The sequence below is a fragment of the Falco rusticolus genome, chromosome 4 (assembly GCF_015220075.1).
Source record: "Falco rusticolus isolate bFalRus1 chromosome 4, bFalRus1.pri, whole genome shotgun sequence".
Lineage (NCBI taxonomy): Eukaryota > Metazoa > Chordata > Aves > Falconiformes > Falconidae > Falco > Falco rusticolus.
In genome coordinates, this window is record NC_051190.1 from 72,577,796 (window position 1) to 72,591,760 (window position 13,965).

The 13,965-nt window shown below is 41.1% G+C and overlaps 1 protein-coding gene across 1 annotated transcript in view; it reads right to left on the reverse strand.

Moving 5' to 3' along the window:
- Positions 1-1,581, reverse strand: part of LOC119146879 (macrophage mannose receptor 1-like) — a 37,623-nt gene extending 36,042 nt beyond the window's left edge. Inside the window, exon 1 of the mRNA XM_037385215.1 lies at positions 1,436-1,581. Within this exon, the coding sequence (XP_037241112.1) occupies positions 1,436-1,493 (58 nt within the window). The 5' untranslated portion in view covers positions 1,494-1,581. The remainder of the gene's footprint in view (positions 1-1,435) is intronic.
- Between the last annotated feature and the right edge of the window lie 12,384 nt (positions 1,582-13,965).

Genomic DNA, 13,965 nt, shown 5'->3' on the forward strand with positions numbered 1-13,965 from the left:
ATCTCCTATTGGGGTCACAGCTGTCTCTGCCAAGCCATTTGTCCCCCCACTCCCAAATCCATATTGCCTTTCCTTCTCACTGGGTCTCACAGCCAGTACTCTGGGCTCATTGGCCTTGCTGACCTACAAGACCTGCAGTAGCTATTGTGAGCCATTGCAGTATAAAACTAGGAATTACATTGGGAAACCAATCACAGTCTGAGAAAGTAGCTAGCACTGGGGAGCAGTGGCATCCGACCACTGCCTGGCAATGTGGAAAGGCTGGTGGAAGTTAGAAGGTCCACATGTACCAGAAACTGAGTCTCTAACTCTCCAGGTAGTTTCTGTGATCATGTCTACAGAGCTGGCTCCAATGTAAAGAAGCAGCAGCTGAGCTTATGTGAGTCCTATAACGAGTTTATTAGTAGCAGTAGTGCATCACGTGCGCTGCCCCTTTGCAGTGTGCCTTGTGACCCACCTAGCTGTATTGCCTTCCAAAGCCTGTGGGATTCATAACCAGTTTTGGTCCCTGATACATCTTTTGCTTGGTGGGCATCATATATAATTAAAATGTACTTTAAAACCTAAAGACTTTTCATTTAAAAGCCTGTAAAAAAATTGAATCAATTTAGTTGCTAATATACAGTATACTGAAAAAAATTTTTTCTGGCCTGCAGTGATACCGTAAGCAATTAAAAAAACCCAAACGACCCCATACTCTGAGGCAATCTGTAACAGTTTTACTCAGGAGTTTCAAAGCTAAAAAGATTTAACATTACAGTCTCCAGAAGCCATCTGTTTAACACTAAATTGAAGTGCAGCTAAAGAGATGGCAGTAATATTATCACCGCAATTCTACAATAACTTTCCTAAACTTAATCCAACTTTATTTCAAAAAATTTACTTTATGTATTTTATCAATTCTGGTGAATTCAGTGACTGTTCAAAACAGTGAATTAAAATAACCTTTTTATAAGAACTAAGTCTCTCTGAATTGCACAGCCATCATATGGGAATACCTTTCTGTCCTACAAGTAATTCCACATTTCACCACTCCTGAAGTTTTTCCTGCCTGATTTTGCTAACCATTACCCAGACACCAACAGCTCAAAAATCAAAACACAGAAGAATAAAGCAAAATGAAAGGAAAAAAAATTAAATATATCTCATTATATTCTTAGGTCTAATCTTCTGGGGTTATTGAAATGATAGTGCCACTATAAATTAATAAAGCCATTAAGAATTCAGTCTTTGCTTCCTTCTCTATTCATTTTTTTCTTCTGTTAGACCCTGCCCTTGCCTCTTGCCCTCCTCTAAGAGGCTCCCTTTCTATATGTCCCAAACTAATAATGTACATATAGGCACTGCCACAGAACCATAAATCACCCAGAAATGCCAGAGGACATGCAAGCACTTTCACAGACACGTTTGTAGGAGGCAAGCGAGAGGCACTTACCCGCCAGCTGCAAAGTGCTGTGAACAAGAGAAAGAACAAGCAGCAACCCAGAGAACATAACTGTAAATGCTGTTTCGTTTTCTTCCTGTCACCCAAAGCTGAATGATGAGAGTTGCTGGTGATCAAGTGCTGCTGAAGAGAGGACAGTGCCCAGTCCTCCTCACTTGCAAAGGCTGGCTGGTTGGTTAGAAAGCGTCGAGTGCTAAATAAGGAAATATTCTGTCACATGCCACATTTAAAAAAACCAACAACCCAAACAAGACAACACAGCACAAATTTTGCCTTTGAAAAGAATGAAGTCTCACTGAGGGCAAACCAAGCTGCCTTGGGAAAGCCCGTGATACACAGAAGGTTATATCCCAATACTTCCCTCCTGTCTTTCCTGACTAGACATCGGGGAAGCTGATGGGATCCATCAACAGGGAAATACCAAAGACGGAAATTCAGCTTCAACTTTTAAATCTTACACTTTAATTACACAGTGAAAAAATACATCAGGAAAACACGTCAGTCTCGTATTTCCATGTGTGAGATGAGACGGGATTGAATTTTAGGGGATTTAAGTGAAATTCATCCTGCAGGACACTAAAAAAAATTCTTCCTTTCTAAATGCCATTGCCATGGTCCTACCAACCTTCATTTCTGCATAAATACAGCACCCAAACCAGCACCAAAAGCTACCTGAAAAATAGCTCATGTTCAAAACAACCCCTGTTTTTCTTGTGAAGTAGGTCAGTCTTGTCAAACAGTCATACCCAGAGCCGGCCACAGCTTCAGGCAACGCCATGAACCTCTCCTCCTCACTCAGATCACAGCACAAGCACTCAGGAGGTTGGTTTCCAAATGTGTAGGTGGACACCTGGAAGAAATAGGACTCCTTTCCCAACCACTATAGGCTGTCCCTATAACTGCATACAGGCCTGACTTTATCACAGTAGATTTTTGCAGTGGAAATATTTTGTTTTGTTTAGAAAAACTGCTAAATGGAAAAAAAATGTGTGAAAATACTATTTGAAGCATAGTAGCATATTTGTTCAGCTCCTGTAGCAAAAATGGGATAGCAAGGAAATTTGGCATCATCTCCTGTGTGTTGCCAAGATGATTGCATTTCCAAAGTACAGAACTTGTTCCTACGTGGCTGCTCAGCAGAAAGACAATTCAAGAGAGAGAGTTAGTTCCCTCAGAAAGTCTACAGGATTAAAATAAAAAGGAGAAATTGAATTGTGAAAGAAGAAATTACAAGGAAATGCTAGGTACAGATGTTAGGAAGTTACGGGCAAAGTTAACTGAATTTTCTTTTTCAGATGATGACAAAATATACTAACAATGATAAAGCCAATGTTTTCTGGAAAAGACATTTCTAAAACTTTTTTTTAAACATAAGTCTCTTAGGTGCTGAAGATCTTGCTTAGAAAGAGAAAAAAATTTCTTTGGCCGCAACTGATTTATCTTAAACTGACTGCATTTCCTTACAGCATGTGGTCTAGTTATATGAAAGATACATTGTCATTTATATTGTCAGGAGTTTTAACAGCCTTGCTTTATTCTGGAGCTCATACAGCACAAGGCCAAAAGGAATTCCACTTCCTTCTCAGTTGGACATTGTGTAAAAACAAAGAAGCAAAAAGGGGATCGTCCCCTCACCCTCCACTGCTCCTCCATCCACACCAGAGCCAGCTGCAGCCTGGCAGTGAAGCAAACGCTGGCTCGTGAAGAAAAAAACCAAGCACTTACAGGAACCCCTTCAGCCAGGATGCAGACCAGTTTTAGGGCTAAAAATCTGAACAGCTGGTACTGTGTTCTTGATGCTCCAAAAACACCGTGCACACTTGCACCTTTCCTCACATGGCCAGCCCCGTGAATTATGGGGTGCTGTGCTAGTTCCTAGAAAGGGGTGGCTGCTGGAGGCTTCAAAGTCCCCGAGGGCAGCCTTCAAGGAAGAGCAAAGCCAGAAGAGCAAACTTCAATACATCCCCTGCACCTGACGCCGCCTGGTCACTGTGAGACACCAGACACATACCTCAGGGAGCACCAGGCAGGAGCTGGCACCGTGTTCTTGCTCCTTTGCGCTTCAGAAATCTGACAACGTCAGGAGCTTCCGTCCCACCACTGCTCAGGGGTGTACCCCCTGCAAACTGCACCTAGCGACAAAGCGCAGGTGGACCAGTCCCCACCTAGCTCAGAGGCTGGGCTAAAGCAAAGTTGTTTTCCCTAGCATGAATTTAGCCATTTCTCTGTTACTTCAAATTCAATTGTTAGACCTACTTCCTACATACTAAACCGATACAGAAATTACCGATACTGTAAAAGTTGACTTGTTAAGGATTCCCTGGAAGTCCTACCGAGTTCATTGAACTTCTACTCACTCAAAGATTAAGGGAAGAGCTGTGCAGTATCGATAGCACCCTATACCTTAGCCCATCCAATGAGACTAAATGAATAGCAGGTGGGAGGTAATGTGGTGGTTGCTCTGGAGGTGGTAATTTGCCAATTACTGACACCAGGTGTTCATAGGTGGCTACAGTGACATAAAAAAAAAAAAAAAAAGTAAAGTACTTAGTGGCTCTTCAAGAGTAAAGATTGTTTGGGATCTGCTCTGCTGGAAAAGCCATCCCCACTAGGGTAAGTGTCCCCATGCACCTAGCCACAGTGGTTGAGAGCTGTTGATGTGCTCCTGCACATCCAGATCAGTCCCAGCCATTGAGGGCTGATTGCAAAGGGGTTGCTCTCACTGGTTTTACCATTAATTGTTCTTACTGTGCAAAATGTAGTTGAATGCTTTGATACAGCAGTGAGATGAGCCTGCTGGTTTTTTTGGTCAGTTTCTAGCAGGGGCGGTAGGTATTGCCTGTTATCCTTTGCAACCTTTCTCATTCAGGCTGATAAAGGCATCAGTTTAAGCTGTTCTGTTTATCTAAAGTTCAAACAATAAAATCCATGCAGGTAAAAAGAAGAATGAACTTGGAGAAATATATTCTGGGACTGAAAATACTGTGGCTATTGCATTAGTTTGATTGACTCTTGTATATAATTAAGTGAAAACAACCACAAAGCATGGAGTAGCTAAGCAGAAAGACGGCTTCATCGTGAAAGGGCGAATGAAAAGATTTTGTTGGGGAAAACTGTTTTAACATTGTTTGAGAAAGGAGATTTTTTTTATTAACCTTTTTTAAAGAATGAGAATTTAGATGCATTCCTTGTGAAGAAATGATATTGCATAAATAAGTAGTTACCAAAGAGTCTCTCAGAAGATCATACTTATGATGTCCTCATATCTTAAGTCCATTATGCGCTGCCGGAGTCTGTAAGTACGGGTACTACTATATTGTGTTTCTGTGGCAGGGTTTTGGCAGTGGGAGCGCTACAGGAGTGGTTTCTATAAGAAATTGCTGGAAGCCTCCCCTGTGTCTGATAGAGCCGATGCCAGCCAGCTCTGAGACTGACACGCTGCTGGCCCAGGCTGAGCCCATCAGTGACAGTAGTAGTACCTCTAGGATAACGTACTTTAAGAAGGGTACGTGTCACAGCTGCAGGCGTTGCCTAGCCCTGCCTGATGACCCAAGAGCATTTGAACCTCAGTGTTTTGGCTGAGGTACAGCAGAGCAAGGTATGCTCCATAACTGCTGATTTACTGATACATTAATCAACTTTTTGTATTACCTTTTAACTGCTTCTCATGAACTGATGCTCAGTAATGACTGGAAATAATCAACATGTATCTTTGGACTATTGTTCAAATAATGGGTTGTGTAAGGAAAAAACAGCACTAGTCCAGACATACTTCCTGGGTAACAATATATAGTTATAAAAATAACGGGAAAAGTGCCTGTTCTTTATATTATCTCTATGACAAGTCATTGTTTTCTTCCTTTGCTTTATCGCTGTTTCCTTCCTTATAAAAAAAAACCCATATACCACTTTGCAGAAAGAAATGTTTCAAAGTATTTTCCACAGGCTAATACTTCAAGGAGTGTCTGGATGATGTTCTTGGTCGTATAGTTCAGTGTTAGGTAGCCCTGTGAGGAGCAGGGAGTTGGACTCAATAATTGTTATGGATCCATTCCAACTTCAGATACTCTAACTTTCTACACCTTTTAAATCCCTTTATTTTAATTTCCTACCATATCTAAATGCAGCATTTGACTTGAATATTTAGGAGAAGTATACTGAAGCAAAAAGGTGACAGAAAATATATTTGACTGTTTTCTTCCCCCACTACCTGTGGGTTGGTGAGGTCCAGAACACGATTTTAAATATGGGTAACGGTAACAAGGGTATGTGAAAAATGTCACATCTGAAAAATGTCCTAATGCAAGGCCCTCAACACCAATTCACAGCCTGACCTGCCTGTCAGTCTCTAGTGGGGTGGGAGGTATGTAGTAACAGAAGTTTCTTCACATCAGCTGGCAAGGAAGACTGTGTAGTTCTTCCCCTCCTCATGCACTTTCCAACTACAATTGTATCAAACCTGTTTTCTGAAAGAGGAAGGAAACTTCATAATTAACAGCACAGAAGGAGATGGAGAACGCAGATATTCACAGGGACTGTTACCAAAGAAATTTCTTGACTACAAAACTATAAAAAGAACTGTAGGGCTTGGTTTCTTCTTTTTTTCTAGGAAGTTATATGCAGTAGTTCAAATAAAAAGTAAAAGGAGCTCTTTGAACAGCTCTCGGGGCTGGCTTTAATCTGATTTTTCCCAGATTTCTCTGTTAGAAAGGGAATCTAAAACTATTATGGCTCTTCCAGGTGTAGTCTGAGGATTGCACTATCAATGCAATCTGTTTTTCCTTTATTTCTTTTTGGGGCTTGAATTAATAACTCTGGGAGCAGAAAGCAGTTTTCCTAAGACTCAATCATCAGTTCAGTTTACCTGCTTCTCACAGCTGCATAATCCTGAAGCTATCGCCTTACTTAGCCTGAACATGCCCTGGGCACACTACTTTGGTCATGCCATTTGTGCAGAATTGCCCGTTTTGGAGAGAAAAGTATCTATCCATTGCCTAATGTAATCCTTATTTACACAGTCAGTCATCTGAGCTCCACTAATAGGCATGAAAAGAGCTAAAAGGGTGATGGTCATGGTTAGGATTTATGATTCGGATCCTGTTTGTGGGGCAAGTTTTGTTTGCGCTGAGAATGCAGACCAGGCATGCCACAGGGAGCTGAGGCCAGGGCTCCAGGGCTGCTTTATACAGCCACCAGCCATGGCCATGCAGTTACCATCTCCCTCTTGCCTCTTCTCTCTGACTCGCCTATTCCTTACTGCATGGACACAAAAAGGGGTGGAGAGCATCCTCACCTAAGGAAAGACAAGCACCACGTTTAGGGAACTTTGAAGGGTTTAGATTCAACTCCTTTTACCCACTGCTGGCATTTGACAAATATCTTGGCTGTTACAAACAAGACAGTCACTAATCTGCAGCCACTGCTAGCATCATGTAACCATCTTTAAAAAGACTTCAGTAGACCAGAGCACAAAGTGTTGAAGGCATCTAATACGTCTTGTTGAGTCCTGCCTTCTCAGCGAAGAGGTAAGCGCCTAGCATAAATGCACCAAGCTGTTTTGTGGGGTTATATATCCCAAGAAAGTGTAGAGAGGGAGAAGCACCCATTGTACTGCTTAGCACTCTGCTAAAAATAAATCCGAGAAAAATTGAGAAAATTGAGGGGGGGGGGGAAGTGATCAACCTGGGCATTTCGGACAGGAAGACTGGATTGCACTCACTAATGTCAACAGCCTGGGAATTATCTAATGTAAAAAAAGAAAAGAAAAAAAAACAACCCACCAGGTGCTCCTTTGCATTATTAACCAAAACCTAGCAAGTTCTTCACTAAAGCATAGGTGGAGAAAGAGAAAACGGGAACTAGCAAAGCCGAATCTTGCCATTCCTGTCTCTGCCACAAATAAACATTAAGAAGATGGAAGAAGTGAAAAATAATTAAGAATGTAAGAACAAGCTATACATAGAAACATCCATTGACAGACAGCTGTGAAATGAGCTGGTCATCTCCAGCCAGATTTCCATGGACTAAACCAGAATCTCTATGGTGAGTAAGAAAATCTTGCACTTCCCAAATCTGCACTGATTTTCAACATATCTGGACACAGAAAAAGCTAAAGTTTACTAGTTTTGTTCCCAGCTCTGCCTGCCCTTGTGCAAACCTATCAGGCCACCCTCCTTTCCAGTAAAACTATACATCCTCTAATTTTTACATCTGCACAAAAATGGTGGTGTTTTGAAGTCTGACTGACATGTAGAAAAATCTTTTCAGTTCCTCAGATAAAAGACCTTGTGTCACAATACATGGCATTAAAAACTGAGGGTGATCTGAACTACCTCTAGAAAGCTGGTAAGCCTTGGTTGAAACTTCAAATTCAAGTTACAGCCAGTTCCCAACTAAAGGACTATTCAAGGCCACATTCTCTGCAGCTGGTGTCATGCTTTTTTTTTTTCAGTTAACACTTATCTTTAAGTGTTTGTCTAAGTAGACACATCGTCCATCGAAGTATCTTTTTGTGGATGCTGTTCATATCACTCCATGTACAGAGTGCTCTTAGCTGAATTTACATATTTGTGAAGCCACTGTGCATTTGAAATAAGTTTGGGCTCCTGCCCACATTTTTAGTAATCTTGCTCTTTTTCTTGGCAGCATCGTGGTCTGTCAAACTTAAGTCTGTTCTGGACAGCTTCAGTGCAGAATAAATTTTCCTTATTTTATCACATGATGCTGTGTCACTACATTCATGAGCTTAATTCGTAACCCCATATGTTATTTTCATCAACTATATATATATTTTTTTTTTAAAGAAGATAAATTTGATTAGTCTTAACACTTAGAGACTGGCTGGAGTACTTGGTGAGTTTTATAATTCTCTGTAAATGCTGATGAAAGCTAGTCAGGGTTTGAGTGTATCAGAAAACAACAAACAGTATAAGAAAAAGGAGGAAACAAGGAATTATAAATCAGGCAAACTAACCTGAATTCCTGGAAAGGCAGTAGAAAAAATGGTAATATTTGTTAAACATGAGAGGATAACTAGACAGTAAGGAATCATAGTCCCTAAGGAAAGAGCAGTGATTAACAGTTTATGTTGAACTGGAAGGTGTAATGACAAGGGTTTTATGGAAGATTTAGTGCTATTCTGTATGTTAGCAGCTCAGGTAATGGCACAAGGTGTTCTTAATAAATTATCAACACTTGGCAAATGAACTTAAACAGCGCTCAGGAAGAGATGTTATTGCAGTTGTCTATCCTGTAAACAGATTAAGGCATGTGTCCTTCACCTGTGCCAGTGAGCACTTCCCAAAAGGGACTTCTAGGTCCAGTTTGGCACATCTGACGTTCGAGGGACCATTCCCGTGAAGCAGAAGCAGGTTGAACATAGCCACCGCCAGCCTCTTCTGGAGCAACCTAGAGCTTATTACTAGCTGGGATGCTCTAGCCTAGCTGTCCTGAGAAGCTGGCAACATTGCAAAGCACACTGACATTATTAGTATAGAAGCTTTGATTAAGCTGCCCAGGGGAGGAATGAAATAATCATCACTGTTGGAAACTATAGAAGACTGTATCTGTCAGCAGCTGCTTAGCTTTATCCAACACTGCTTTTGGGCAGGACCTTTTCAGTTCCCAATTTCTATTGTGTATCTGATAAAAGGTTCCTGTTCACAGGATATATACAATTCTAAGATCTTTAACCTTTAAATTATGTCATGCCTTCTATTGTGTACTTCAGCATTAGAAGAAACCCCATTAGCACTTTTCTTTTGGTTGCATCCAGAACAAAAGAGAATATGTTTATTCAAACATGATTGAAATCTCTCCTAAATTCAAAATCAGATATTTTTTTAAGCTTACAAATCTGAAGTGACACACTGTTCCACAATATAGCTAGTGTGACATGAAGTGACACGTCCCAGTACAAGAACATAACGTGTCTGTGTACTGAAGCTTTATAGACTGATTTGTTTTATCAGACTTTGAAGTAAAATGCAATTATATCAGCAAAGACCTTTACACTTCCAGTATCACAACAGATTTGCACAGATGCTGTATGTTAGGAATTATAATTATTTTTGTAATTACCTGGCTGGACTTCAAAATTTGAGTAGTATTTCTGAGTGATCCTGCTCTTGTGTACAAACTAGAATGGCTGGATAACTTCTACACTCCATGTGCAGGATCATAATCTACTTTTCCTCACTTACCAGGGGAAGCACCTTTGTGCTTTTCTGTCCTCTGTTGCTTCTGTCCCTTTGCACAGACAGGAATGATGTGAAGAAAGAGACTGGATCCACATGTATTCCTCCATGGCAATTTGCTTTTGCAGAGACCAGCAACTAATGGGCACTCACTGAGGGTCCCTGCACATCAGTCCCGTCATGAGAGATTGAGTAAAACAGGGAACTGGCAAGAAATGTGTAAGTGTTAAGATACTAACAAGAAGCAGAGGCCTGACAGGTAGATAGCAGTCTTGGAAGTGAATCTGACACTGAGGGACAGAAGATAAGTCACTGCAGGATGACAAACAATGTGTACCCACAGACACTCGGAAATATGAAGAGGAGGAAAACATTGCTTTGAACTCCTGCCTCCTTACTTTTTCTCAGTTGATTTCTTTGGTTTGTTTGGTTGTTGGGGTTTTTTTCATGATGACACTATAATTAATTTCCTGAGGACATGGGAGCTCAGTTGCTTGGAACCTCACATCTGGTTTGGGCCCCGATTTGGAATACCAGCTGCAAGTTTTACAACCTACTGGAAGCACTCATTTAACTGACCATAGGAGTTGAACATATAGGAGCATCAGCCCAGCTTTCCAAGTGGGTTAATGTAGTAGTAATCATGGCCACAGGAAGCGATCCAGAGTATCCTGTCTGATACAGAACATTGTCCAAAGAAAGTGCCAGTGAACTGTAATGAATGGAGATACATGTATTTTGAAATTAATATTATTTTATAAGCATATAACTTCTCAGTTAAATTAAAAAAATGCCTGCATTAAACCATTGGTAGAAACTATGGATTTGACAGTGGTGCCAAAAAAAAGCTAACCTTGTATTTGTGGTACCCTGTTGATGAGCCCTGAACTGTCTGGCTGTGAAGCCAGGCACAGCTTCGCTGCCAAGCTGCTCTGAGCAAAATGTCGTGCAGCAGATTGGGGAATCAAGTCTTGCACATCTGCAGCCTTGATAAAGACTCCACTCAGTGGTAAATAAAAGATTCTGCAGCTTTTAAGGGAAGCAGCGTGTTGGGAAGCTGCTTGTGGTCCCTGTGTCAGAGCCAGTGATCTGAGCTGGCCGAGCATCACCTCACTCCTGTCTGCAATCCAAAGCCTTGTGCCCAGGCTGATCTGCTTTACACAGTGAGACAGGTGCCATGTGAGCCATGCCCCCCAGACACCCCCAGTCTGGGTCTGGTGGGGCTCTGAATGCCCTGCCTGGTCTCAGCAGACCCGGAGCTGCAGCAAAGTCACTCCCTCGCCAACCAAGAGCAGGCCATGACTTCAATGGACAGACAGCTTTCCCTGAAACAGTAAGGATCATAAGAATTTTTTTAAAATATAGGGTAAGGAATTACTTTATTTTACTCTGAAATTGCTTGCTTTTATCTCTGGCCCTGTTTCAGCAAGCGTTACCAGTGGCACGAGATCTTTAGCTCATTATCTACAGACAAATTCACAAAATGGGCTGGCTTTTCTAGCTATGTTTCCAGATTTCTGCCATTCTTATTCTTTATCAGTAACTATATTTATTACTCACACTGGCATGTATGTGTATGTTTCATTTCAGGTATTTTTACATCTAAAAATATATGAGGAATATTTTCATGAATATCTAGAAGAGGCCTCATCTTGTGCTTTATGGGCACATACATTTTCTGATGAAGCCCAGACACTGGGGCACAGAGGGACAGAAGGAAACAGCCATAAACTAAACCACAGCATGACGTTCGTAAAGAACATGGCGTGACTGGATAGTGAAATGAAATGCAAACCTGAAGATTCATATGCAAGGAAAGATGGACCAGACAAAGTTTCCTTTAATGAAAGCAATAGTAAAGGATAATACACACAGAGAGCTACCACTGCTCTTCACTGAAAGGTATGAATTAACATTTTAGTTGTCTGAACTAAACAAAATATTCTACCATTGGGCTACTTACAAAAAGAGAAGTATATTTGTTCTCAGAGATGCTTTCTTTTAGATAGAAATCATCAGTTGAAAAACCATGAGCAAGCCATGTTGGCATGACAGCAGGTATTAAGCAGGTTTATAGAATATCTTTTAAATTGGAGAAAAAAAAAAACCAACCACCCAATATGTCTCTTCAAGGACACCAGATCTCTCTCTTCTGATGCACAGACCACTAAACATCTTTCCATATTTTGACACCATGTAAGTTATGCTACACTGCCCTAAGATGTTCATTCTGTGGGGCATTTAGTAAGATGAATTTGTCAGAAAAGAAATTAACTTTTTCTATGGTTAGAAAAACACAGCAAAGAATATTCCTGTTGGAAATTGTCTTGATATGTGTGAAGTATCAGAACATCTGAAGGGATTTAATAGGAAGAAAAAAGAAGTAAGCATGCTGAAGAAATACTGTATACCAGTACTGACCACAGAATTACAGAATGGTTTACACTGGAAGAGACCTCTGGAGGTCATCTGGTTGAACCCCTTGCTCAAAGCAGGGCCTCAAAGCTACATACTGTCACAAAGGTTGCTCAGGACCTTTTTCAGCTGAGTTTTGAGTATTTCCACAACTAATGACATTTCTATTGAAAAATTTATGTATGTTGACAGACTGAAGTGTAAGAACAGCCAGAAATAGTTTACAAAATTCACTCTGAATGGCACTTCAACTGTTTGAACTATGAAACACCATATGAATAATTGAGCAAAAACCCCACTGTATGAATATTTGGAGTGAGTTTTTAAACTTTTAGAATCTTAACATTTAAAACTTTTGGAAGTGAAATGATTCTAGTATTCACTGCAATTTCAATTATATTATAAAAGTGCAGAAGCAGAAACAGAAAAAATTTAGAGGAAGACAATTCATAGAATGTGCTTTCTCTTGTGATTCTTTAGCTGAATGCAAATAGCTTTCATGCAAAATTTAAGGATTTCCTTCCTTTTTATCTTACTTCCAGCTTCCTCATTTATCTAAAAACCCTTCCCTATTTTGTGTCACTATGCTAAAATTTCACATCTTCAGTAAGGTTTTAGTAGCATAATCGATTCCCTTTCATGTTTAATCTGAGAATGAACAGCTCCACTGTTACATGCACTAAATGTATCTGCTTTAACAAATAGTCAAGAAGCTAAATGGTCTCTTCTTGCCCAGACGTTTGTTATCTTTCGATGCATGAAGGTTGCACACTTCTACTTTCCCATTTCCTGTTAAAATTTTTTTCTTAACAGCTTTACCTCTGAATAGATCCTAAATTTTGCTTTTTTTAAAATGCATCATTAAGTCAGAGCATGCAGCAAACCGTGTCTTTAACAGATAGCAGCCTAACAACCATCACCATCCCACGTGGTAGCTCTGAAATTAAAGGTACTACCACCAGTAGAAAAGGCAGCTGTTTCCACTGCCTGGTAGTAAAACATTTTCTTGCGACATGGGGTGCAGGAGAAATCTTTGGGCAGATGGGAGATGTTTAATCAAGCCTCATTACTATTCCACCTGCCTCTTGACAGCTGACTCATCCCCCTCATTGATCACAGGCATTGTACACCTAATGCACCTTTTCTTCTTCCTATTTTTCTTGCTTCCCGCCACTCCGCTAGGGGTAGACCCCAAGCTGGCCAGATCCAGCAGGCGGAATTTTCAGCACCTTTTCTTCCAACTGAACATGTCCCAGGACACCAGAAAAGCTTTTATTCTCTTAACAGATTGTTTAAAAACAAATGTCTCAATTCTCCACAGTATCTTCGCAGAGAAAGTGCTTGCCTGTAAGCTTTCTCTCAGTGGTTTCTTGGGTTGCAAAACAGCCCATACAGTTCCTCTGTAGCTCTTCAGGAGATGCCTCTTCCTTTCCATCACCCCAGAGGCTTCCCCACAAGTCCACTTTCTGTTCCTCTTAGGAAAACCCTGGTTTCCTTCCCATCTTGTGCAGTCCAGCATGGTGCTCCAAAGCATCCCTCTGCCTGCCTCCTGTGCACACTCTCCATTCTCAAAGAAGAAACCATCTCCTCATCATCCTAGACAGTTCTGCCCTGTCAAAGATATCAGGAGCCAGGGCAAGGCAGGGAAGCAGTCTGCCTTCTCCCCTGATCCCCAGCTGTGGCCTTTCTGAAGAACACGGAGTACCCAGGCACATAGGAACAAACACACACCCTCCCTTTCCGCACCCCTCCCTTCCCTGGTCTGAATGGTGCAGCTGGGCTCCTGGAGCAACATTTCACTCCAGATGGCTTTTTCTCTTGGCTGTCTTCTATGCAAAGCATGCATGGCTTCCCCATGACCAGGAGTCCTATCCTCCTGCAGAAACCAACCATCCCTTGAAGCCACTGCAT